The sequence below is a fragment of the Nicotiana tabacum genome, chromosome 22 (genome assembly GCF_000715075.1).
Source record: "Nicotiana tabacum cultivar K326 chromosome 22, ASM71507v2, whole genome shotgun sequence".
In the NCBI taxonomy this organism is placed as follows: domain Eukaryota; kingdom Viridiplantae; phylum Streptophyta; class Magnoliopsida; order Solanales; family Solanaceae; genus Nicotiana; species Nicotiana tabacum.
Genome location: NC_134101.1, coordinates 53,991,269 through 54,017,291, shown reverse-complemented (window position 1 = coordinate 54,017,291; position 26,023 = coordinate 53,991,269). Strand labels below are relative to the sequence as shown.

At 33.6% G+C, this 26,023-nt stretch overlaps 3 protein-coding genes across 3 annotated transcripts; 2 read left to right on the top strand and 1 right to left on the bottom strand.

The window, feature by feature from the left end:
- Positions 1-5,445: 5,445 nt before the first annotated feature.
- On the top strand, positions 5,446-9,569 carry LOC142175858 (uncharacterized). Its single transcript, XM_075242857.1, has 5 exons — positions 5,446-5,541; positions 5,635-5,770; positions 7,937-8,232; positions 8,290-8,617; positions 8,719-9,569. Exons 1-5 carry the CDS (start codon positions 5,446-5,448, stop codon positions 9,567-9,569), a joined length of 1,707 nt encoding a protein of 568 aa, XP_075098958.1.
- Positions 9,570-9,795: 226 nt separating this feature from the next.
- LOC107774241 (putative glutathione peroxidase 2) lies at positions 9,796-13,705 on the top strand. Its single transcript, XM_016593731.2, has 7 exons — positions 9,796-9,971; positions 10,711-10,787; positions 11,293-11,354; positions 11,463-11,581; positions 12,091-12,258; positions 12,616-12,656; positions 13,504-13,705. The coding sequence occupies exons 1-6, from the start codon at positions 9,828-9,830 to the stop codon at positions 12,646-12,648; spliced, it is 603 nt and encodes a 200-aa protein (XP_016449217.1). The 5' UTR covers positions 9,796-9,827; the 3' UTR covers positions 12,649-12,656; positions 13,504-13,705.
- A 4,296-nt stretch (positions 13,706-18,001) lies between these two features.
- LOC107770061 (uncharacterized) lies at positions 18,002-19,692 on the bottom strand. Its single transcript, XM_016589326.2, has 2 exons — positions 19,052-19,692; positions 18,002-18,433 (listed from the first exon to the last, which is right to left on the bottom strand). Exons 1-2 carry the CDS (start codon positions 19,569-19,571, stop codon positions 18,354-18,356), a joined length of 600 nt encoding a protein of 199 aa, XP_016444812.1. The 5' UTR covers positions 19,572-19,692; the 3' UTR covers positions 18,002-18,353.
- Between the last annotated feature and the right edge of the window lie 6,331 nt (positions 19,693-26,023).

Here is a 26,023-nt window from a genome sequence, read left to right as displayed (position 1 = left end):
GCAGCAGAATAAAGTCCAAATTCGTCTCATTCATCCCTTTTTGGACCAAGGAAGCTCGGGTGAGGCGAGTTTTCGAGAGTTTTTCAAGGAAAACATTGGGGTAAGAATTCCTAACCTGATTTTGGTTAAATTACATGAATATATTGTTGTTTTTATCACTAAATTAGTGAATTGAGTTGAAAATTTTAGAAAACCCTCTTGGTTTAATTTGAAGATTTGGAGGTCGAGTTGATATTGGATTTTGATAAAATTGGTATGGTTAGACTCGTGGTTGAATAGGCTATTTTATAACTTTTGTCGGGTTCCGAGACGTGGGTCCCAAGGGCAATTTTTGAGCTAAATTTCGAATTTTGATGGAAAATTAATATTTTCTTATGGAATTAATTCCAATAAATTTTATTGACTGAATCGAATTATTTGTGGCTAGATTCAAGGCGTTTGAAGGCCAATTCACGAGGAAAAGACATTGCAGAATAAAGAATTACACGGCTTGAGGTAAGTAACAGTTATAAATCTGGTCCTGAGGGTATGAAACCCCGGACTTTGTATCATGTGATTATTTTGGAGGTGACACACATGCTTGGTGACGGGCGTGCATCGAGGGGATTGTGACTTGGTCTGTCCCGTGAAAACTGTAAAGTTTAATAACTTGTTGTTAGCTATGTGATCTCTATGTGTTGTGGAAATTTGACTGTAAGTCATGTTAGAAATCATGTTTAGGCTATATGTTGGTATTGTTGGGACCCACAGAGGTCGTGTACATGTTGAACTATCTGCTTAATTGTTGTTTTGTACTCAGTCACATTTCACTTGATTATTTTATCCCATTCTCTATTATTCATTATTGATGCATCATATCATTATTTTTTGGGTTGATTTCATGATTGTTGAGAGCCCGGGAGACTGGAGAGATTTATGACTGAGCGATGCCGAGGGCCTGATTGTGAGATATTATACTATAGCATGTGAGTTGTCCGTGCAGCACGTGAGTTGTCCGTGCAACACGTGAGTTGTCTGTTGCATCACGTGAGTTGTCTGTGCGGATTCAGATATTATACTATAGCACGTGATTTATCTACGCGGATTGTCGGCTTGCCTAATATCGAGATAGGCGCCATCGCGACAGGTTAGAATTTTGGGTCGTGATAATATGATTATGGTCAAAACATATGTTGTAGTAAACCTGAAGTTTACTAATACAAATGACTATCATATTGAGACTACAAATGACTGGAAGATTGAAAATCTTTATGTTTTCACAATCATAGGGGGTAAAATAATATGTATGTAAGAAGTTACCCGCATTATTCTTCAATTTATACTATCATGTATCATAGTAAACCAAATGTTTACTAATGCAAAAGCAGTCACAATAAATCAAAAATTTTAGTGAGGCAAAAGTAACTACAGTAAATCATAAATTTGCTGATACAAAAGTAGCCATAGTAAATCAGAAGTTTACTAATGCAAAAGTTTATGCCATAGTAAATCAGAAGTTTACTAAGAAAGCACATGCCATGATAAACTTGAAGTTTTCATTTGTCATTTTTAAATGAGCTATTTGAGAATTCAGATAAGCATATACTGAAGAACTAGAAGATTCTTCAAGAATTCTCTTGTGTTGCTTGTTCTCATAATAAATTGATTATACCAGCTAAAGTTAGGACTAAGACCCCTGAATTCTAGAATATATAAAAGGTGAATATGGGCCCATTCACCTATCATGTGAACCACTCATAGATGCATATATGAGATGGTTACATGTGTGTTTATTGTCAACCTGCAGTTTGGTATTTGAAATTGCTTTTCTCAATTAAGAGCATAATTTTCAGATTATGAAATCAAGATAGTTTATCTTGATGATTCTTGTTTATATCCAAGCTAGTTTAGCATTGAATACCTCATATTAATGGCTAAACTATTGCTTATGAGAACAAAGTTTCATGTGTTGGTCTAAGATTTTCTAAATTGCATACAACAACACTTGTATGCATCAGACCAATAATATATGATAAGTCCTCCCCTCACAATTGGTTTAGGATCAGAAACCAAATATTTTTAACTACCTAATAACTTTTGATGTGTGGTATATGATTAATTTCTCTACCACAATGCACAAAGATAGGTTTCTCAGAGAAGATTGGGGTTATATATTAGTTTTTCTAACATTTGGGGGATGAAATAAATAGGTAAAAAATATGATATATGAATCGAATTATCATTAATATGATTCTCACTTAGAAGATAATTCAAGTCAAATGGTAGAAGCATTTGTTGATCCAAAATTAAATACTATCATATTTCAGCTGCAATTGCTCCTATTAAAATTAAAGTCCTTGAAGGATAAAGTTTATTGCACGCATGAAGTGTAGTAAATGATCGGTTCCAAAGTTAACAATCTTTGAAAAATGATAGGAGAAAATGATCATAATGAGGAGGAAATGAGCTCTAGAAGAACCCACGACATAATATTTCATGAAACTCCAGAAGAAGTTTAGGTACCTGAAAATAAATAAAGTGATGAGATCTCAACAAGTTATATCATTTAGGAACTGATACAAAATGATCGTCGACGATATATTTGATACAATATAGTTCACAATATTGTAAAAGATTGTGAGGATCGGACCTGTAGCCCAGACACTTGAAGATGTCATGCCATCTAAATGCAAGTCATAACCTATATGACTCATTTGATTAAGTCTATATGAAGATCCCTGAAGGATTTAAAATTCCCGAAGCATATAGTTCAAAGCATCGTAAAATGTATTCAATCAGATTCCAAAGATCTTTGTACGGTTTAAAACAATAAGGGCGCATGTGCTATAATCACCTTAGTGAATATTTGCTAAAAGAGGGTTACACAAATGATGTTATTTGTCCATGTATTTTTATAAAGAAAATAATATCAGAAATTATTATACTTGCAGTTTATGTTGATGACATAAATCTTGTTGGAACTCCAGAAAAGGCAATTGAATATCTTAAGAAAGAATTTGAGATGAAAGATCTTGGAAAGACAAAATTTTGTCTTGGTCTGCAAATTGAATATTTAGCAGACGAGATCTTTATCCATCAATATGCCTATACAGAAAGGGTCTTAAAACTCTTTTACATGGACAAAGAGCACCCATTGAGTACACCAATGAGTGTTCGATCACTTGAAGTGAATAAGGATCCGTTCCGACCTCCAGAACAGGATGGGGAACTTCTTGGTCCTAAAATACCCCATCTCAGTGCAATTGGTATACTTATGTATCCTGCGAATGCTAACAAAGGTTGTGCAGATCGTATTGGTTATGCAGATACAGGTTATTTATCCGATCCCCATAAAGATCGATCTCAAATCGGGTATGTGTTTACATGTGGAGGTACTGTCATATCATGGCGCTTCACAAAGCAATCTATTGCTGCTACTTCTTCAAATTATGCTGAGATAATAGTTAATCATGAATCAAGTAGGGAATGCGTATGGTTGAGATCAGTGATTCATTTTATTCGAGAAAAATATATGTTGGAATATGATAAAAACAACCACAATATTATACGGAGACAATACGACATGCATAGCCAAATTAAAGGGAGGATTCATAAAAGAAGATAGAACGAAATACATTTTACCAAAGTTATTCTTCACACATGATCTCGAGAATAATGGTAATATCGTTGTGCAGCAAATCCATTCAAGTGACAATCCAGTAGATTTATTCACTAAATCTTTACCAATTTCAACTTTTGATAAGATAGTATACAAGATTGGAATGCAGAGACTCAATATTTGAAATAAAGTTTTTATCAGGGGGAGTAAAATATGCGATGTACTCTTTTTTCCTTACTAAGATTTTTTCCATAGGGTTTTCCTTATAAGATTTTTAATGAGGCAGCTAGCAATGTGTATTACTAGATATGTGTACTCTTTTTCCTTCACTATGATTTTTTCCCATAGGGTTTTTTCTATTAAGGTTTTAATGAGGCACATTGTCTTTTATTGAACATCCAAGGGAGAGTGCTATAAATATATTATATTATGAATGTTCATTTAGTACTCCGTTGTAAATAAGCTTCCTGAAGAAACTTATCCATATGGGACTCTGCCGTAAATATGTTTATCTATTTAGTATTCTATTGGAAATAAGCCTCCTAAAGAAGCTTATCCTTTTGGTACTCCGTTATGGATAAATATTACCCCCGGTAGAAGATTATCTATATCTGGTACAATAAGCTTATCCTTTCGGTACTCCGCTATGGATAAATATTACCCCGTAGAAGATTATCTATATCTGGTACAATAGCAGCTTACAAGCAGCTTATACACCAGCTTGCAGTAGCAACTTACACAGCAACTTATAGTAGCAGCTTGCAGTAGCAACTTACACAGCAGCTTGAAGTAGAAGCTTACACAACAACTTCCTTTCTTCTATAAATAGAGGAGATTTCAGTTCATTATATACATGAGTTTAAAGTTGAATAATATATCAATCTCTCTCTATACTTGTCTTCAATTTATTTACTTTATTGTTTTTATTTTATAACAAATGTTGAATTTTTACTCTTATTTTTACAGCTTCATTGCACGTAAATGTACACAGATTTAAGGTCCGTTTGTCCATAATTGTTTTTCCTTCTTTCCAAAAATATGTTTGACTATGAAATTTAATAAGTTTTTTGAGATTCTTCGAAAATGATTTTTTTCAAAAATCAAAAAGTGGTTTTGACCACTTTTTCAATTTATTTGAAATTTTATTTTTCCCTCACAAAATTATAATATTTTTTCAAGTGAAATATATATTTAAAATTTTAAATACTATTTTTTAACTTAACTTCAAATACTATTTTTTTTAAAAAAATTAGTAGTAATTTTTATGTTTAAACGCCTATTATCCCACTTGTAGAATTTTATTGGGTCGTTGTTGTAGGTCGAAACGCCTACTAAATTTCACCAAGTACCTCCAAAAAGTAAAAAAAAGGATTCTTTTTACGGAAAAAGGGTCTAATATATCCTTCTACTATTAAAAATTATTTAGAATTATCCCTCGTTATACTATTGGATCAAAAGAACCCCTACCATCTTACTATCCAAACACATATACCCCTAACTTAACGGACTGTACACGTGGCACCAATCCAAGACTTTTGGTCCATCCAATCTTAAATTAGACCCGACCCGCCCCACTACCCACATCTCTCATCCACAAATTGGCACATCTGACGAGCAATGAAGGCACAGAGGAACATAGTGGCAACGATGTAGAACACCATATGTGCATAAAACACCTTCAAAAATACAAAGAATTAAAGAGAGCCAAAGGGTTGGTTGAAGGTACTGGATGTTCAATGATAATGGATTGCATCAAAAGAATTAATCAACAAGAGACGGGCACTACAACTTAAGTATTTCTCAGATTTGTGGCAAACGACATGGTCAAATGAGTTGAATTTTAAGGGATGAGGGTATTTTGCATAGACGAAGGCTTTGGATGGTTTAGATTTGGCATTGGATCTGCAATGTTTGATGGCGATTTTCAGCGTGACTGGGTAGCTGTATGTTAGAGATTCGTGACAAATAGCACAGTGAAATGAGTTGGGCTTTTATAGGTGAAGGTGTTATAAGGTGATGCACCTTATTTCTGACAGTTCAAAATTGCTGCAAAAGCGTCAGATCTGCCATTTTTTCCGGTAGCATCTCCCACCAAAGTGTTCTGCTATATTTTAAGGCCTTCCCGTGGTCCAAATGAGTTGAATATTCAAGGAGAAGAACGTGATTTGAAGAGTTTGAAATGAAAATAGTGAGATTTGTTATTTGCTGGGATGATGCTTGTAGTGGGAAAATTGAAGGTGGTGGGACGACGGTGATTGTCGATGATGATTAATTGGAGTGCACCAATCCTTTTCTTTTTCTTATTTATTTTTCTATTTCCCTTTTATTTTCATACTTTTTTCTTATTTTAATAATTATTTTCTTATTTTGTGTTTTATTTCATGGGGCGGGTAACGGGTAGTGGGGTGGGTCGGGTCTAATCTAAGATCAGATAGACCAAAAGTATTGGATGGACGCCACATGTTCAGTCCGTCAAGTCAGGGTATATGTGTTTGGATAGCAAGACGATAGGGGTTCTTTTGATCCAATAACATAACGAGGGATAATTTCAAATAATTTTTAATGGTAGAGGGATATATCAGACGCTTTTCCGTTCTTTCTATATTCACCTCACTTGTCAATAAAGCAAAACCAGTTAACAATCGCAATTCACATGGCAGAAGCAACTACCAAAATTAAGAGCTCATTTTCAATATCTAATAATCACAGGGGCGGACTCACGTAGGATCAAGAGGGTTCAAATAAATCCGCTTCATCGAAAAATAACACTGTATATATACGTATATTTTATATTTCTAAGAACGTTTTATGTATAAAAATTATTTTGACCCCGCTTGAAACATTGATGACGAATAGCCTGTTGGCAAAGTGGGTTCAAATTTTTCCCAAGGTCTTGAGTTCGAAATCAGTCAAATACAGTGACCCCATTCCCAAACTAATAGCCTCAATTCCGAAACCCTTCTTTGTTCTCTGCATATTTCTGAATCTTTTAGTTCAGTTTCAAGGTCATATTGTTTCCTTCCATAGCTGTCTCCTGCCATTAGCCAATATATTTTCGTGTTAGTTGTCGCCTCTCACTCTCTCACCGTCAACTATCACCATCAGGTTTCTCTCTGATTTTTAATCTTTTTCTTGTACATATAAATTAGGTCTATCTTGTCATTAAGTGATTTAGGGATGACTAATTGACTATAACACATTGGATTCAGATTAATCTTGTTTTTTAAGTGTTTGTGTGTATATGTGTTTGGCTAACTGTATTATATAGGTGTTTCTTTCAATTAACTCAATTATTTCATGATATAAATAATATGGTGTAAAATGCTTTCCCATCATTAGAAAATACATTGCTGATTTTTTTATTTGTTCTCTTTGTTGCTTTAAGAAAAGTTATAATGAAAACAATAACTCCTGTAAAGACATTTTGAACTTCCAAAGTTGTGGTCCAAAGCTTTTTAATGATGATTAAAATCTCATCTAATTATTTTATAATATAATGATATGTAAAATAAAAGAAAATTTGGTGAAGAATGAATAAATGTTAGTTTAAATTTAAGTTTAATTAAATTATTCTTCTAATTCGAATTCTAATTTGGTAATCCAGTTTATGTTACAATGAAGAGATTTTATCCTCCGGTATCTTCCAAGTTACCACAATCAAGTTCATCCTCTCTAATTGCTACTCTCGCGGAAGAAAATTTGAACCAATTAGTAGAACAACCTCAATCCTCTAAAAAATAAAGACAAGGAATAGATTTCGATTCTTTAAAGACTGATCCAAAGGAGAGATTACCCATTAGAGACTTTCATCTAAATGAACGTGTTGAGATTAGAAGAGTACCTCCGAAGAGGTCTTTGCCAACCCCAATATCATAAGTTTCCTCAAAGAGATTTTTCGGGCTTAAAGCGTCATTTCAATCCTAAATGGTTTAAAGGATATCTTAATTGGTTGGAGTATAGTGTGATAGAAGATGCAGCTTACTGTTTGTATTGTTACTTATTTCAAGATGAAGGCATTCATCAAGGTGGAGGTGATGTATTTTCAAGTTTAGGATTTAAGAGTTGGCACAAAAAGAACAGATTAGATATGCATGGGTCGAGCAGTATTCATAATCAGGCAAAAAGGAAATGTGAAGATCTATTAAAACAAAAACAGTTAATTCAAACTTCATTTGATAGGCAATCCAGTCAAACCAAGCTCGAATACAAAATTCGCTTGAAGACTTCAATTGAGGTGGTGAGACTCCTATTGAATCAAGGAGTTATTCCGTAGACATCGTGAAGATGAATTATCATTAAACAAGGGTAATTTTCTTGAGATTCTTTCATGGTATGCAGAGAGGTGCAATAAAATTTGTGATCTTGTGTTGAAAAAGGCTCCAAAGAATGATCAGTTGACTTCTCATAAAATTCAGAAAGACATTATCATTGCATGTAAAATTGAAACAGTTAAAGCTATTATGAACGATCTAAATGGAGACTTTTTTGTATTGCTAGTTGATGAATCATGTGATGTATCATGCAAAGAGCAATTAGTTATTGTCATGCGATATGTTAATAGATGGGGATCTGTGGTGGAGCATTTTATTTGGATCGTTCATGTTCGTAATATTACTGCTTTATGTTTAAAGAAAGTAATTGTTGATTATCTTGCTCAACATTCTTTGAGTTTATCTTATGTGCGTGGATAGTGCTATGATAGAGCAAGCAACATGCAAGGGGATTTACGTGGCCTCAAAACTTTGATTCAACAAGAAAGTAAATCTCCTTATTCCATTCATTGTTTTGCACACCAACTTCAATTGACTCTTGTTGCGGTATCCAAAAAGTGTCTTGAAGTGGGAGAACTTGTATTGTTGGTTTCTAATGTATTGAATATAGTGGGAGGTTCTTTTAAACGTATGGATGATCTTCGAGAATCTCAAGCAGAAAAAGTTCAAGAGGCATTAGATATGGGTGAACTTAAAACTGGTAGGAGTTTGAATCAAGAACTTGGTCTTGCTAGAGCTGCCGATACTCGTTGGGGGTTTCGCACTATAAATCTTTTAAGAACTTTATTTTTATGTTTGGCTCAATTATTGATGTTCTTGATACTATCATTGTTGATGCCCGGACTTTAGAAGAAAGAGCTAAGGCAAAGGGATATCTTAGCATTTGTCAAACATTTGAGGTTGCTTTCATGTTGCACCTAATGAGAGATGTTTTGGGGATCACAAATGAGCTTAATACATCCTTTAAAAAAAAGGAGCAAGATATTGCAAATGCTATTCTACTTGTTGAAGTGGCAAAGAGACGGTTGCAAAAGCTAAGAGAAGAAGCATGGGATTCACTTATTGATAAGGTGTTTGCATTTTGTGTCAAGTATAATATTTTGATACCAAACTTTGATGACCTCTATGTTAACTCTGGAAGATCTCGACGTAAAGTTGTTGATTATACTATTTTACATCACTATCGTGTTGATATATTTTTTAAGATTATTGATTGGCAAGTTCAAGAACTCAATTCTCGTTTTAATGAGGTGACAACGAACTTGCTTGTTGGAGTAGCTTGCTTAAATCCAGTTGACTCATTTTCTAGTTTTGACATAAACAAGATATTGAGGATGGCTGAATTGTATCCTGATGATTTTGATGAGAATATAACGGTTACACTCAAGAATCAGCTTGAAACTTATATTGTTGATGTTCGTGATGTTGATGAAAGGTTTTCAAATCTACAAGGACTTGTTGATCTTTCTGAAATACTAGTTAAGACAAAGAAGCATTTGAATTATCCATTTGTGTTTCGCCTTATGAAATTTGCTTTGCTTCTACCTGTTGCCGCTGCTACTGTTGAAAGAACTTTTTCGGCGATGAAGTTGATCAAGAGTGAATTGCGAAACCGAATGAATGACGAATTCATGAGCGGTTGTTTGGTACCTTATGTAGAAAGAAAAATATTTAACACCATTCTGATGAGACTATTATGAATACGTTGAAATAAAAACTCATAGAGGACAATTATAATAATATATTTTATTAGTATATTTTTTTGTTGACCTCTTTATATATTTGATTCTTCGCATTTTGAACTCGCTTGATAAAAATCATGTGTCGCTGCAATAATCAATTAGCTAAAGTCATAAATTTCGCTTTCTTTACCCCAATATCTTATTGGATTACCTTATTTGTGTGCCCCATTAAATCTTCTTGTCTATATATGCATATAATTTACGCAGAACTAGAAGATGCATTTGCTAAGGTTAACCAATTTGGCAGCTCTCTTTTTTCTTGTTCTTGCCTTGTTCTTGTTCTATAGATACCCTTCTTTTTCTTCCCCTCAAACTATGGCTGAAGGATCCCCCAAATCACTTTTTGATTTCACTGTCAAGGTACATACTTTTTGGGGTTTCTTAGTTCCTTAGTTTTCAAGTTCTAATTTTCATTTCTTTCCTGAAAATTGAATAAAGATCCAATTTTTATGCATAATTGCTTTTGAACTTGAACTTTATGACTTGAATTGATCTTAAATGAAGCAGTGTAATTTATGTAGCCGACCCAGACTTGTTTGGGACCGAGGTGCAGTTGTTGACTTGTTGTAGTAATTGCTTTTGAACTTTGGATTTGCTGTTATTTGGTCTTATATCTGTACTTCCTGCTTTTATATTTTTATCTTTTCATGAAAATTTGCAGGTACTGACTCTTTGTTTTTGTGTGTGTGAGACCCTAAGACAGTTTATCTTTTTATTTTTCAATTTTATAATACACTTATGGTGAGTCTAATTTGGATTTTGTAAAGTCTTAGTTTTCATATAGGAAGAATTTGGACTGGTAATTCAAGTTCCTGGTGTTTGGTGCTATATGATTACTTGGATCTTCAGTTACTTATTAGGAATTTGAAATGGTAATTTGAACTAGTTCAGAGCATGTTTCTTAACTTTGGGCATAATAATTGGATTACTCAAAATTTGTACTTTCAGAATTTACTACTATTGGAATTCTAAAGGTTTGAGAATTCAAATGTTAAAGATTAACAAATTATAGGAGAAGTAAGCAACTTCTGGCTGAAAGTTTTCTTCTTTTCTTTATTGGAACACGGTTTTAAAGTTGCTAAAGAGATTGAAAATGCAGGATATACTGGGAAATGAGGTACCTTTGAGCAATTATAGGGGAAAGGTTCTTCTTATTGTCAATGTTGCATCAAAATGGTAAGTGAAGTAATCTAGTTACTATTCTTGGTGTTTCTTTACGTCTTGCTTGATCGCTGTGATCAGGTGTAAATTTATTTGCTAACTAGACTTATTATAACATGGGAATAAGTTAGTTGCTGCAGCAGAGTAAATTTATGAAACATTGTGCTATTGGGGGCATTTAAGTTGTATTATGTAATGTTAATGCTGATGCAAACTAGACGTTCTTCTTTTTGGCGCTTATTTCTGTTATTCGATTAAAATTGGTTTTGTTAGTTAGTTCCTTAAGTTCGTCTTTCTATTTTAATTTTTAAAATTTATTTATTTGGTCCTTTTGGATCCTTTTCTTGGCTTTATTTATTGCTTTGTGCTGGTTTTTGTTGCTTTATTGAAGTTTAAAACTCTCTGTTAATTTATTCCTTCAATTACTGCAAGTCTGTAATTTAGAGAATTAAAACGGTGTCTGTGTTAGAGGCAAGTTTTCGAGTCTTTACTTATTTTTGGTTATCTCTCTTCCTTGCAGTGGTTTAACTGATTCAAACTACAAGGAGCTAAATATTTTGTATGAGAAGTACAAAGATCAAGGTTGGCCAGTCATTTTTACAAGTTTATTTCTTCAATTTCAATCTTGAATTTTCTGGTACTAAACCATATTTTGTGGTCATAAATATAATTATTGAAGTGCTATTTCAGGATTTGAAATTTTAGCATTTCCTTGTAACCAGTTCTTGTGGCAAGAACCTGGAACAAATGAGGAGATTCAGGAAACTGTATGCACCAGGTTCAAAGCTGAATTCCCTGTATTTGAAAAGGTAAAAATTACTGTATAACCCAAACGTGTATAACTAAATTCATGCACTGGTACTATTTTCATTACTGAAGGCTTTCTTCTTTCTTCTTTCTTAACTTGATCATGGATATGTTGCTTGCTTAATTTGCATTACTGCACATACGAACTTTTTCTTTTTCTCCAACAATATTTACCTCTGAAGATTCAACAACTGATATTTTACCTTCTGATCGATTTCCGTTGATGCATGGTTGAACCATACTATGAAAACCACGTAAGCTGCAACGGTTGTGCCTTCTCTCTCTGTCTTATATCTCTCTTTCTTCTATAAGCCTTGCTCAGGGAATAACCCATGGGGCAGAACATAACTCAAAAATTCTCCTAAGATGAGAACTCAAAACTATCCCCCTTTCTCTTCGTAGTTATGTTAAACGTATGTGTCTATATATACTACACAGACATACATTAGATGAATGAGGTATATAACGCCATACAATCCACATTGTTTAAGGAAGTTTTTTCATTCAACAGGTTGATGTGAACGGGGATAATGCAGCACCACTTTTCAAGTTCTTAAAATCAGAAAAAGGCGGTTTCCTTGGAAATGCTATTAAGTGGAACTTCACCAAATTTCTTGTGAACAAAGAAGGAAAGATTGTGGAACGATATGCACCCAGGACACCTCCTCTTCAGTTTGAGGTCACCTAAACTGTTTTTCTTTTATTCATTTATGTTCTACCTTTGCCTGACACCTTAAACTGTTTTTCTTTTGTTCATTTATGTTCTCCTTTGCCTGTCACTACTGGTCATTAAGGGTTCAGGAAATAAAAGGAAAATCTTATCTTGTCTTAAGTGGTTGATTGCTGATGTCGAACATGCCCAAATTTCCATCATGTGGTATACTGCCGGAGAAACATAATAAAATTTAGCAGTCCATGAGTATTATGGTTCTTTAGATAGAAAAAATAAATATATGGAAGAAACAGATTGAAATATATATTGCTGAAGCTCTTTTTATTCGTCTGTTACTAATTTCTCTTCTTTCTCACTTTACAGAAAGACATACAAAATCTGTTGGGTTCTTCTTGAGCATCCAGGTCTGCATCTCTCTCTCTCTCTCTCTCTCTCTAATTTCGAAAAAATGGTAAGTTTATACCCTTATTATGCATTGATAGATACACTGTGAATAGGCATCATAAACCTCTAACTTAGTGGCGGAACCAAAATTTTCGTTAAGGAGTGTCAAAATATATAAAAGTAAACATACCAGAAAATTAAGGGGAGTCAAATACATAATATATTTACATATAATTTATTTTTTTACCTAGCTACACAGTGTATTTTCCCGCGAAAAGGTGTCATTTGACACCCCTTCCTATAAGGTGGCTCCGCCACTGCTCTAACTTCATATATGAGTAATTGTAGCGATGGAAGTAAATTCAATGTACTATTCTCATCGTTATTCACTGAATCTTTACAACTTTATTAGAAGAAAATGTTCCCAACGATTTTTCGACTTTCAGTTTGGCATTTAATAGTTGTTTTGAGATGTCCCTGGACTTCCCTGGTCCCTCTTAAAAATTTCCTCATAAACTCCTTGCGCATGAGCCAATTTTCGTACTCAACACCTTTTTTATTGCACACTGGATTATCAAAAATTGGATTCCTCGTATTTGATATTTCACCTAAATTAAATATGCATCTGAAACAGACTTGAATTTCGAGAAAAGCTTGTCTACTATTAAACTAAAGCTGACAGAGAAATTAGACTGTTCTATTCAAACAACAAAAACACTCTTAGATTCTACTTATTATGTCATAATAGTCTTATTTGCATTACTGTCTGACCAGGAAACATGATTTTTAGTAGTGCTGATCTTCATTTGCATAAAGCGCTATTGATTTTACTTAAGCTAACAATTATATTCTGTTTTTATATTTCAGGATTATTGAAAAGCATCTGTTATTCTATCAGCCAAGTGTGAAACTCCAGCCTTTAATTGGAATGTTTAATTAGTATATCTTTTTCATCTTCCCTGCCTATGAGCTTGTACCCCCCCCCCCCTTCTTCTGCCTCGTTGATGTACTTTGGTTGTGTAAGCTTCGTTCTTCACATTGAATTTGTGAAAATAAAAGTTTCAGTAAATAGGTGCCTAGTTAACCGGAGTATTATACGCGGAGGCGGAGCGAACTGTGTTCGAAATTTTAACCTTTTTATGTTAGTGAGTTTTAAAGTAAGAATTTGTATATATTCAATGAATTTCTTAAGACAAATATATGGTTTGGATTAAAGCTACTGGGTTCAGCCGAACTTGGTGTCGAATCTCTAGCTCCGCTGATTATACGTTGTTCTACAAGTCAAGGTGCCAAATATGACGATGACCTCATGCTCTAGAAATGTGAACGATATCATGTGGCCACCATCAAATACAACCAGCAGGATTTGTTAGAATCGGAATAAGCTTTTTGCCTTTGAAGTAAGACTTTTTTGCTTGTTTCTTTGGACGTCTCACCTCAACGTATGAAATATGCTTTATACTCAATCCAATGATATATACTTTAGGTCTGAATGTCAACCATTTTCATTCAAGTTGCAAAAAGTTATTCCACTCAAAACTTCATCCTAGTTTTCTTTTTGTCCCGGCTTATAAAAGCTTTCCAAGGTGTGTCCATTCACTTTGCCATTGGCACCTAATGAATTTATAGAAAATCAATCTGAAAGGAATATTATTAAGTAGTAGGTCGCCTGTTGTTTATGCGAGCTACCTTAATTTTTTTATTTTTTATTTTAAAAAAAGAACTCTAATCGAACCTATCTAATAAAGCAAGCCGCATTGTTAAATACATTTATTTACTCATAATAGAAGTGGATCTAAAAATATAAGGAGATTGATTGATTGTTTAATTTTATCTACATAAAACATCTCTAGAGGATTTTTTTTGTTAAAAGTTACTATCTCGAAAAGATCAAACGTAACACAATTCATTCTAACTTGATCTGAATTTCCAGCCTCCTTGTCATCGTACTCAACACTACCTTCAAAAATTAAGAGAAATACATTGATGATTGAACTATGAAGATTCAAGAACTCAAAGACTAACAACCACAACTAGCAGCTCAGTTGCATAACATGAGAAAGCTACAACAACATCAACATACCCACAGTGTAGTTTCACAAGTGGGGTTTGGGGAGGTTAGAGTGTACGCAAACTTTACCTCTGCCTTTAAGAAGGCAGAGATGCTGTTTTCGGTAGATCCTCGGCTCAGAAAGGAAAGAGGGGAGGAGCAATAACAAGCAAACTAATCTGACAACCGAAACGAAAATACAAAACTAACACTAAGTAATGCAATCAGAAAACCGAAACAAAGGCAGCAACAAGATGTTGTATGGGAGCTGTGGAGGTCAAGGTGTTGTAGCAAATATGAAATGGAGAGGCCATCAGTTGCAAGATCCAAATGCCTTATCACTTTTAACATTGCCCAATTAGCTAACTCTCATTTTGGGAAGCCAACTGCTAACAATAATTGGGAAGATATATGTAAACTATTTGACTACTCTCTAGTTGAAAGGTGCATAATTGAGGTTAAGTGGCTTAAACAACCTTTGCTCTTTATTAAGTTAAACAGTGATGGTAGTTGTATTAATGAAAATTGTGGAGGTGGCGGGGTGGTTAGAGACAGTGGTGGTAAAATGCTTATGGCTTATGCTATACCAATGGGTCAAGGAACAAGTAACTTAGCAGGAGAAAAATCCCTTCTTTTTAGCCTAAAATTTTGCGTTCAACAAGGATATGGACTGATTATTGGTGAAACTGATTCCTTGCTACTTCACAATTGCATTCAAGGCATATGGTCCACACCATGGAGAATCAACAGTGTTGTTATGGAGGTAAAAATGCTGGTTGAACAAAAGGGTCTAATCATTAGACATTGTTTTAGAAAAGCAAATCAAATTGCGGATAATATGACTTCTCTAAGTCACCAATTAGAGGAAGTGTATATTTTCACTTATTTTGATACATTGCCTCGCAGGTCAAAGGGCTTCTAAATGTAGATAGAAGAAAAATTTCAGCATTTCGAGTCAAAAAGAGAAGACCAAGTACCATAATGTACGAACCACCATGAGTTCTCAACTTTATTACCAATTGGCACGTTGGTGTGGAGATAATCCCACCAATTCTGTACTTATTGTATGAATTTGTTGTGTCAAATTCTCAATACATATAGAAGGCCAAGCTATACCCTCCTTCTTCAAATTGTATCTTTTGCATTGCAATGGTAATAAAATTGTGACTTGGAGTTTAAAAAAAAGTAATATATGAAAGACACTAAGAGATGTATCAAAGCTATTGTTAGAAACGAGGACAACACTCGGCTACCTAACTCTTTACCATTATTTTTAATCTTCACACCTTCTTATCCATGGTCATGTCCTCAGTCAGCTGGAGTAACGTCATATCTTGGCTAATCACCTCTTCCCAATACTTCTTCAGCCTGCCTCTACTTCTTCGTTGGCCCTCCAACTCCAGCCTCTCATACCTCCTCACCGAAGCATTAGTGCCTGTGCTCTTCACATGCCCGAACCATCTAAGTATCGCCTCCCGCATCTTGTCCTCCTCATGTGTCATGTCCACCCTGTCCCGGATAAATTCATTTCTAATTCTATCGAACCTGGTATGACCGCACATTCATCTCATCATACTCATTTAAGCCACCTTCATCTTCTGGACATGAGAGTTCTTGACTGGCCAACACTCCGCCACATATAACATAATCGGTCTGACCACCGCTCTATAGAACTTAACTTTAAGTTTTTGAGGCACATTCTTATCACACAGAACACCGGAAGCGAGCCTCTATTTCATCCCCCCTCCCTCCCCCCCCCCCCCCACACCCTCCCCATCCACCCCACCCCTCAATACGGTGTGTAACATTCTCGCTGATCTTCCCATTCCCTTGTATAACAGACCCAAGGTACTTGAAACTTTCTATCCTAGGGATGACTTGTGAATCTAGCCTCACATCTTCATTCACTTCCTGAGTCGCGCCACTGAACTTGCATTCCAAGTATTCTGTTTTGGTCTTACTCAACTTGAAACGTTTAGACTCCAGAGTCTACCTCCAAACCTTTAACCTCTCGTTAACATCACCTCGCGTATCGTCAATTAGTACGACGTCATCTGCAAATAACGTATACCACGACAACTCCCCTTGAATGTGTCACGTAAGTGCGTCGATCGTCAGGGCAAACAAAAATGGGCTGAGGGTTGACCCCTAATGCAACCCTATCACAACCAGAAAGTGTTCTGAGTCCCCTCCCACTGTCCTCACCCGACTCTTAGCTCCATCGTACATGTCCTTAATAACCCTAATGTATGCAACATGAACGCCTCTAGCTTCCAAACATCTCCACAACACCTCACTTTACACTTTATCGTAAGACGTCTCTAAGTCGAACACCATATAACATGAGAAAGCAAGAAACAAAGAAATTCAATTCGGGTCACAGTTGGTTTACTAATAGAAAACCTGGTATAATCCAAGGTCTCTAAAGCCATTAACATAGGCGGATTAGGAATTTAAACACAGTGGAATCAGTTCGGGATTCTACCAAAAACCGATTTGATTTATTGGGTTAGAAAATCTATATATTGTTTCATACTTATTTAATGGATAGATTCGGAAAAACCCATAAATAGTATTCTCTTGTTCTGTTCCAAAAAGAATAATCTCTTTCAAAATTTAGAAACAATTTAGCTTAAATTTTCAATTCTACCCTTAATAAGAAACTCTTATAACCACACAAATATACACAAATTCTCTGAAATCTTTTTTGACTTGTTTGAGATCTCAAATTGAATTTTTTCTTATTTTTTCTTAAATTTCGTGCTCAATCACGTAAATTAGAATGGAGGGAGTATTTATCACTCTCCATCTGTTCATTTTTACTTGTTAAAAATATACTAAAAATATATTTTTAGTTTTACCAGTCATCTTCAGCAAATCAAGAGAAACACCCTTTTTTTCTATGTTTTATCCTTATATCATTTAACTGATCAATCCACAAATTATTTCCCAATCCACCAATTATTTCCCACACGGAGAGAGTAATGAGTAATTACATCCTCCCCTGTTCATGAAGGTTTTGTAGGAACTCTTGGAACTCAGAGTGGCAACTCCAAGTTATGGGTTCTAAATTGAAAGTGTCTGGTTCTAAACGTACATCTAACTTTATCTCTCTTTGTTCTTCGTGCGTATATATAAGGTTCGACTCAATGCACTGTTTCTGCCAAACTCGCAAACTATATTTGGATCTGCAACTGGTACTCAATAGGCATAACAGGAGAAGAAATTGATTTGTAGTCTAACCAAGAATAATTCTGTGTTTAATCAACCATACATAGTAAACAAAATTGAAACATGAAGAAGAATTGAGATTGATTTTGATGTAATGGTTTTCACTTAAAATTTTCAATGTACTGATGATACAACAATGATGATACACAGGTTATAGGGGGTCAGATTTATTCCATGTATTGTTGGTTAATCATAGACCTGAAACATCTCTTTCCTTCCTCTTCATGTAATATTCTTCTACATTGCTTTACCCATCATTGGACAAGATTCTTTTTTTGCATATCTGTCTCCAGGTAAAGCTTCTTGGCCCTGTGGCCATAGCCCTTTCAAGATCAAGCAAAGCACATGTCTCTGTCATGATGTGAAGAAATCAACCTCTCATTTCCCTCTGATCTCAGCTTTTTCTTGCATAAACTTGTTGACTTCATCTTCTCTTCTAATTGCACAACTTGACAGTGCAGGCAACAGCTTGAGCCCAGTATTTTAGCCTTGCTTTCACATCTTCAGGATCATCACCTGAGGTAAGAAAAGATTGTTCAGGATTAGTGCCTTGAGAAAGTACAAGGTGGAGCACAATGTTCAAGAAACAATGATAATTGAGCAACAAATTGAGAGACTTCATAGTTATATCCAGGCAAACAAAATCTTATCCGGTACTACAAGAAAGATGCACACAACAAAAAGAGGATCTTTTTCTTCAGTTTCCCTTTTGGTATAAGTCTTTTGTTCCAAAAAAAATGATGATCAGGCCACAGATAAGGTTAAAAGGAACACAAGAGTTCCTGAATCTAATTCCAAAGACTGCACCTTTTTCTTTAAAAAAATTGAAACTTTTTCACCTTGTAATTCCAATATATGCATCTCAATCTAACTAGACAAAAACACACCCTTTGCCAATTCCTATTATATACACATCATTTAATTCCAAAGACTGTACCTTTATCTTTACAAAAATTGAAACTTTTTCATCTTATAATTCCAACATATGCATCTCAATCTAACTAGATAACAACAGACCCTTTGCCAATTCCTATTATATACACATAATTCTGAACAAATAAAAAATTCCAAATACTAGGAAAAAAGGGAACTGAAATTTAAAGGGGTTTTTCCAAAAAGAAGATAGAAACTCACCAGGACTAGAGATCTTCCAATTAGCAACATGACCAGATCCAGAAGAAGCAGTATCAGACATAGAATCAGGACACTTCTGATGTTCATCAATGTACTTTTGGCTCATTGAATAACAAAGTTCAAGAGCTGGTAAAGTATTACAAAGCTCAGGAATTTCCTCATAACTGAACCCAAAACCAAGATCCAAACACCCCTTTAACTCCTCCAAATCATCATCTGTTAAACTCTTTGTCCTCCCTAATTCATCTTCATCTGAATTTTCTACATACCCTTCAAGAAAAACTTGGTTTTTCTTCTTATTATTACTTCTACTATTAAGCCATATTGGCTCCTCAATATTCTTGAACCAACCATTTTGTGGGGTATTATTGGTAGTTTCATCATCTTCTTGAATCACCCAAGAAACTTCTTCCTCCATTTGATCTTCTTCAAATTCAGATGATGGCTCAACACCATTATCATGGAAAAAGCTTTCATATGACCTAGATCTTGAAGATGTTAGATGAGAGATAGTTTCCATTTTTCTTTTTTCTTACACCTTTTTTCAGTCTTTTTTCTCTCTGTAAAGAGTAATGATTTGTGAAGGAAGACTCAGCTTATAAAGAAGACTGAATAATGGCCAGTTGTTTATGGGGTGGATGCACATAGGTCAATATGTACATACTACATGAAATTATAGACCAATATGCACATGCACATCACTTCAACATTATTTTGTCTAGAATATCTAGTTTAGCCTATATTTTCTTAATTAGCTACATTATTATTTGTTGGGCTCTTTCTTTTCTTTTTTTATTTAAAAAAAATGAAGACTATAATTTCCTGGTAACTGGTAAGTTTGCGTAAAAATGACATCACGTAGCCACTTTAAAAGGCTGTTATTTAAGAACGTCCTGAATTTCAGTTTTTCTATTTAATTTTTCATATCAAAAATATCCTAAATTTTCTGAAGTTAAGATTTTTATATTAAAATATTAGAAAAAAATAATATATTGGTTATTTTCTAAATAGCATCCCTCTGACAATTACTATATGTGCACTTGCCTCTAAGTTTGTTGTACTTAAGAAGAAGATTTTGGAATTTATTATGTGATTAATTTTTGCAATCCAAATTATACTTGTTAAATCGGTTCTATTAATTATAAGCCATGTATTTATTTCTTAATTATTGCACAGAATCATTCATTAAAATTTTCTTAAAAAGATTTGCATAAATAATTGTGTGAATTATAAATTATGTAATCTGATGATTTTTCTAAACCAAGTAGGTACTAACTAGTAACTACTCCCTCCATTTTAGTTTATGTGAAGGAATTTATAATATGAGGATCAAAACTCTAAATTTTCAATATGAATTCTTGCATAATTTCTTAAATAAAATTTACATACGGTAATTTTTCTTAAAAAGTACAGGAAGTAGCAATAATATAAAAATAAAAAAAATTTGAAAGTCGTAATTAATTAAACAAATTATGGACTTCCAAAGAATAGTAGTGTCACATCAAATAAAATAAGTGGAGTAAAACATTTAACTTGGAGAAGTAAAATTGAAAAAGCTAACGAATAAATTAGCTTTTCTACTTATTAGGTTTTGAGTAAGCTGAAAATTAAAAGAATGTTCTTTTTTTGGTGTTGGTTGAATTTTTCAAAACAACCTTTTGAATCAAACGCCACACAAGTAATACCTTTCCTTTCCTTGTTTCAACTCCTAACAAATCATTAAATAATGAAAAATCTTTTAAGTAGGACATTAATTTAATTTCACATTAAATCTATGATTTATTATTAAAATAAGAGGTGTTTAGGTGGTCCATAAGAAAATGGCCAGCTGTGCAATAAGTGACAGAAATAAAATTTGAGGACACGTTGGTGTTAACTGATGGACCACAAGACCTAAATGCTGGTGCCTTACTTTTGTATAGAATATAGTTGAGGTTGTGGGGCCCCAGAAGAAAAAGGAGTATAAGTGGGACCCACCCACGTTTTGATGTTGTTGTTGTAAGATTTGTCACCATCTGTTGTTGTGATTTACAGACACCAATCAATTTGTGGTACTACTGCCTGTTTTGATTCTTTGGTTTTGTGTGGTAACAGTATTTGCTTACATTTGTATTATTATCTCTTTTATTATTATTATAGGTTTGGTGGTAATAGTAGATGCTCTCCTATATGAATTGACAGACTCCCAATTAGTCTGGAAAAAGTATTACAGTAAGTAATCCCTTTTGTTTAGATATGAACTAGTTTGGAAACTAGGAATAGAAAGGAATAGAGGAAAGGAAAAAGCGAAATTTTGCATGTTCATGGTTTGGTTTGACAAAAGAAAAGAGCAAGAATTTTGTGGAGTATAAAGATATTGACGGTGTAGCGGAGTCAGGATTTTCATTAAAAATTATTAAAAATTAAAGAAGTAAATACACGAATAAATCAAGGGAATTCAATACATAGTATATATACATAAGAAAATATTTTTTACTTATCTAAGCAATATAATTTTTCCGGCAAAGGAATGTCAATTAATACCCTTTAGAGTTATCTGGCTCCGCCACTGCTATTGTGTGGCAGGAGTCTCCCACGCACAAGTAGGTGTTGGCAAAAGACGAATACAAAATTTAAATTTGTTAATTCGATTAATAAAACTTTTATATTAAAATTTTAGTGATCTTTTACATGTTCTTAGTCGAAATATTAGATTTGGATAGATTTGTTATTGAAGTTGTATCTGCCCGTATTATGAGTGCCCCTTTGGTTGGGCTCTAATTTGACTGAATGAAGGCAATTGCATGTCAAAAACAGGGGGTGTAAAAAGTCATTATCCAATAGTCACTCTTTCCCCATTATCCAATGTAATGTCTATTTTGTCTTTGTTATATTCAATCCTCCTTCTATGCACTACCTTTTTATATTGTATATGATATTTTATTTTTTAACCTAGGTATTTTATATATAGAATAAATAATTTTTTTAAATCTTATTATAGATATTATTTAAATTCATTAACATTATAAGTAGAATAATCATTCTATGATTTGTTTTAATCTACCGTTATTTTTTACTATTGTTATTTTATTATAAACGACTTTGATGGTCATTAATGAAATATTTTCTAAATTAAAATTTAATATATATATATATATATATATATATATATATATATATATATATATATATATATAGAGAGAGAGAGAGAGAGAGAGAGAGAGAGAGAGAGAGAGAGAGAGAGAGAGAGAGAGAGAGAGAGAGAGATAATCTAATTTGATCTGAAGGGATTTAATTTGACTGCAAAGGTAGTAACATATGGATAGTTAGATTTTAGAGAACTTAGGGTGGTGTATATTTAAAAAATATTTAATTTTTATGAGATGATTTACCGCTACACAAAAATCTTTGACTCATTTTAAACTATAAGTTTTAAGAGTCTTCACTTCTTTCTTAAGTTCAGTGTCCAATCAAATAAGTTTATAAAAATTAAAACAGAGGATTCTAAAATCTACCTCTAATCTTATTAACCGTCTTGTTTTACCTGCATTGAAAAATGTCTGTAAAATTCTCACTCTCTTTTATTTTTCATTTGTGTAAATAAATTTGTGTTAGTATTTATAAAATTTAAGTTTTGTTTTATTCTGCTCGTTTATTTTATAATAGCATGTTATTTACTAGTATAGCTAATTACTTTTTTTCACTATTTTTTTCTTGAAATTAATTTTCAAGTCTGTTACATAGATTGAAAAAATAAATGAAAAATTATAATTATAAATAAAGAGAAAAGAAAGACAAAGTTTTAGATTTAGAGGGTAAAATGGGTATTTAAAAAATTAATTAACATAAAGGGGGAAGAATGATTATTGTTCAAAATTAAGGTGGGAGTTTGATTTTAAAGGTAAAGTTGGGGGTATAAATAATTTTCACCCAAAAACAGGATCGAAGGGTTCGATTCGTCTTTGAAAAAAGCTTAACTATTCCACTGTATTTTCTTTCTATCGTGCAGTTTTTTCTAAATCTTTGTATGAATTCTTTACTAAATTAATGACACACATTGAATAATTTTTCGGATAGTGCTTTTCGCATTTATGCCATCATAATAGATTGCTTAGTATTTAAATTTTATATTTCCGGAAGCATTTAAATTGTTAGGCTTCTCAACGACTTGAATCATTTATTTTTTTTGTAACGTTATAAACTTTAAATAAAACCCACAGTCTTAATGGTATTATTCTATTACCAATAAATTGTGAAGTAAATACACCAAAAAACTAACCGTTTGAATTTTGATAAATCGTTGTTGACTCACTCCTTTTCTGTGCATCTTGCATGTTGTTATTTAAGGTGTAAATCGTTTCAAATTAACCTACAAAGTTCAACTGAAATAAGCTCCAACATTTCAATTTATAGTCAATGACATTCATTAGAATTAGAATGAACTATGCATTCGGTTCGACAAAACTTTTAGCCTGATACTTTAATATTATGAAGTGTCAGAAAATCTTATTCATAATATATAAATTTCAAAATTCAATTTTCAAAAGACGATTATTTATGTTTGATACAATTAAATTGTTAGGACCGAAAAATTCAGGTGTCATGCTAAATCTTACAAAGCAAACCTTCAGCGACGATAAATCAGACAGCAAACGAGAAATATATCAAAAGAAACACAAACATTTAACGTGGTTCGGTCAATTGACCTACGTCCACGGCGGAGATGAGCAATCCACTATATTAAAGAGAGTACAAAATATCGAGAGAACAAATCTCGCAAAGGGGCAAATACAAGTGACACACTAACACTTGTCCCGTAAAATTGACTTGTTATGACCGCAAAAAATCAGGTGTCATGCGGAAGCTAGTAAGCAAACCTTGAACGACGATAAATCAGACAACAAACGAGAAATATACCAAAAGTGACACAAACATTTAACGTGGTTCGGTCAATTGACATACGTCCACGACGGAGATGAGCAATCCACTATATTAAAGAGAATACAAAATATCGAAAGAACAACCTCACGAAGAAGCAAATACAAATGACACACTAACACTTATCCCGTAAAATTTTTCCTCTAAACACGACTCTCAAAACTCATATGGCTACATTGTGGATGCTACTGAATGAGAAGGACGAATCTTCAATTTATAGAACTCCAAACATTTTCCTACAGGAAAAGGGACTAGTCAAATATGGAAGAATTATATTTTCCTTCTAGAAAAAGAAAAACTCAATTATGATAAATATGTTGTTCTTTCCTTTATGAGATAGAAAAATCAATTATGATAAGAAAATCTGGACAAACACTTAACATAAATAGGAATAGTAAGAGGAAGAATTTTACAACCCATTCAAGCATTCATTCACATTTTGTGAATGAACTTGTCCCACATTGATCGTTACTACGTAACTTTTATAATATTGGGCTGGGTTTGTCTAAATTAAAGAAACGACATGAACAGCGAAATTTTTTATAATCGATCACAACTTATTCGGAATTAAAACTAGTTTTGCTTGTTTTTATCGTAGTAGTATAGTCAAATTATAGATTGTATAGCTGTGAAATATCAAATTATACAGGAGAGAGAGTAGTACTTAATTGGGAATAAGATAATACTTGCTGTTTTTCATCTCCATCAAAAGAAAAGGTTGGAGTTAAAGATAATGAGTTGTGAACTAACTGGGAGTATGTGTGGTTTCTAAGAGGATAAAAAAGCATATAAACTTTTCTATCCAAAGGAGCTGTAAATCGCTTTCAAAAAGTTTAGAGGATAAACTTTTCTATGGTTTTTTCATGTGAAACATATCCAAATATAAGGCTTTTGTCTTTTGTACCTCGTCAGAGAAGCATGTGGGTCTTCTTCACTTTGGCAAGATAAAATTATCTGAAAGTTAAAAAAAAAAAAAAAAAACAGAAAAGTAAATGGAATTATTTGGTAAGCAATGATAATGTTTTCAGACACGAGTTTAAAACTTATGAATTCAAAGTGAGGTATTTAAAGTTTATGAGTTTTGTATATGGTCGAAATAGATTTAGGCTTTCGTACTATGATCTGGGTTGAAACATAATGGATCAGAGAAAGACTTTGTAATAATGAGATGGGTTCCGAAAGTGGTACAAACAAAGCTTCAGATTTCAGGTATAGATCGAACACCGAGTTCGAACTCATTATCGAGCTCGGGTCCGAATCGAACTATGATGAGATGATTTCGAGCTTAAGGGGAAGAGGCCAACCGAGATCGAGTCCGAATCACCACCTGATCCCGAGTCCATATCGAGTTCTAGAAGCAATACCGACCAGCACCAAGGTCGATCGAGCTCGAGCTAACAGACAAGAGCCGCTGTGAACACACTAAGGGAGAAAATCTCGGCGGAAATTAGGGAAAAGCTGATTTATCATGGGTTCTCCACTATGTATTTTTAATTATAAAAAGTAGGATCCTCCACTATAAAGAGGATGGCTATATTTCTGTAGAAGGCAGTTTTTGGCTTACATTGTAATTCAAGCACCATATTCTCCTATATTTAAGAGTTATTCTTTTAAACTTCATAAATTGATTCAACTTGCTTAATCCTAAAAATCATCTTCTTTACAACCTTGTTTACTTTGCATTCTTTGCAATCCATATTTTGATATTTCTATTTATCCTTACGATTCGTATTAATTTATATCGCATATCCTTAGAACTACATACAAATTCAACCCCATCCGTTTTTTCGGGTAAGCAAGTTCAAAGTCACAGTGGGTCTAAAGATAACAGTGGTTACTTGATACGAATCTGCAAAAATACACCATTTTGCGCTTGTTTCCGAAAGTATCTCGTATTTCGGATTAGCAACGACTAACTACCAATCAAATGGCCTTACCTATCGACAACGAAGCTGGTCTTCAAGATAAGAACAACAACTTGACACCCAGTACCAAAAGACCACTTGTCAATGCCGTTGGAGCTCGGATCGGAGTGCCGATAGATATCAATTCGCA

What these genes read in the sequence shown, in the direction of transcription:
- LOC142175858 (XM_075242857.1), top strand. Translation starts at nt 5,446, where the DNA reads ATGAGGGTATTTTGCATAGACGAAGGCTTTGGATGGTTTAGATTTGGC. An exon ending in TTCAGCGTGACTGGGTAGCT is followed by an intron (nt 5,542 to 5,634) that starts GTATGTTAGAGA and finishes TATTTCTGACAG; the next exon opens with TTCAAAATTGCTGCAAAAGC. An exon ending in CTGCTTTATGTTTAAAGAAA is followed by an intron (nt 8,233 to 8,289) that starts GTAATTGTTGAT and finishes GTGCGTGGATAG; the next exon opens with TGCTATGATAGAGCAAGCAA.
- LOC107774241 (XM_016593731.2), top strand. Translation starts at nt 9,828, where the DNA reads ATGCATTTGCTAAGGTTAACCAATTTGGCAGCTCTCTTTTTTCTTGTT. An exon ending in TTTTTGATTTCACTGTCAAG is followed by an intron (nt 9,972 to 10,710) that starts GTACATACTTTT and finishes TTGAAAATGCAG; the next exon opens with GATATACTGGGAAATGAGGT. An exon ending in GTCAATGTTGCATCAAAATG is followed by an intron (nt 10,788 to 11,292) that starts GTAAGTGAAGTA and finishes TCTTCCTTGCAG; the next exon opens with TGGTTTAACTGATTCAAACT.
- LOC107770061 (XM_016589326.2), bottom strand. Translation starts at nt 19,571, where the DNA reads ATGGAAACTATCTCTCATCTAACATCTTCAAGATCTAGGTCATATGAA. An exon ending in TTGGAAGATCTCTAGTCCTG is followed by an intron (nt 18,434 to 19,051) that starts GTGAGTTTCTAT and finishes TTCTTACCTCAG; the next exon opens with GTGATGATCCTGAAGATGTG.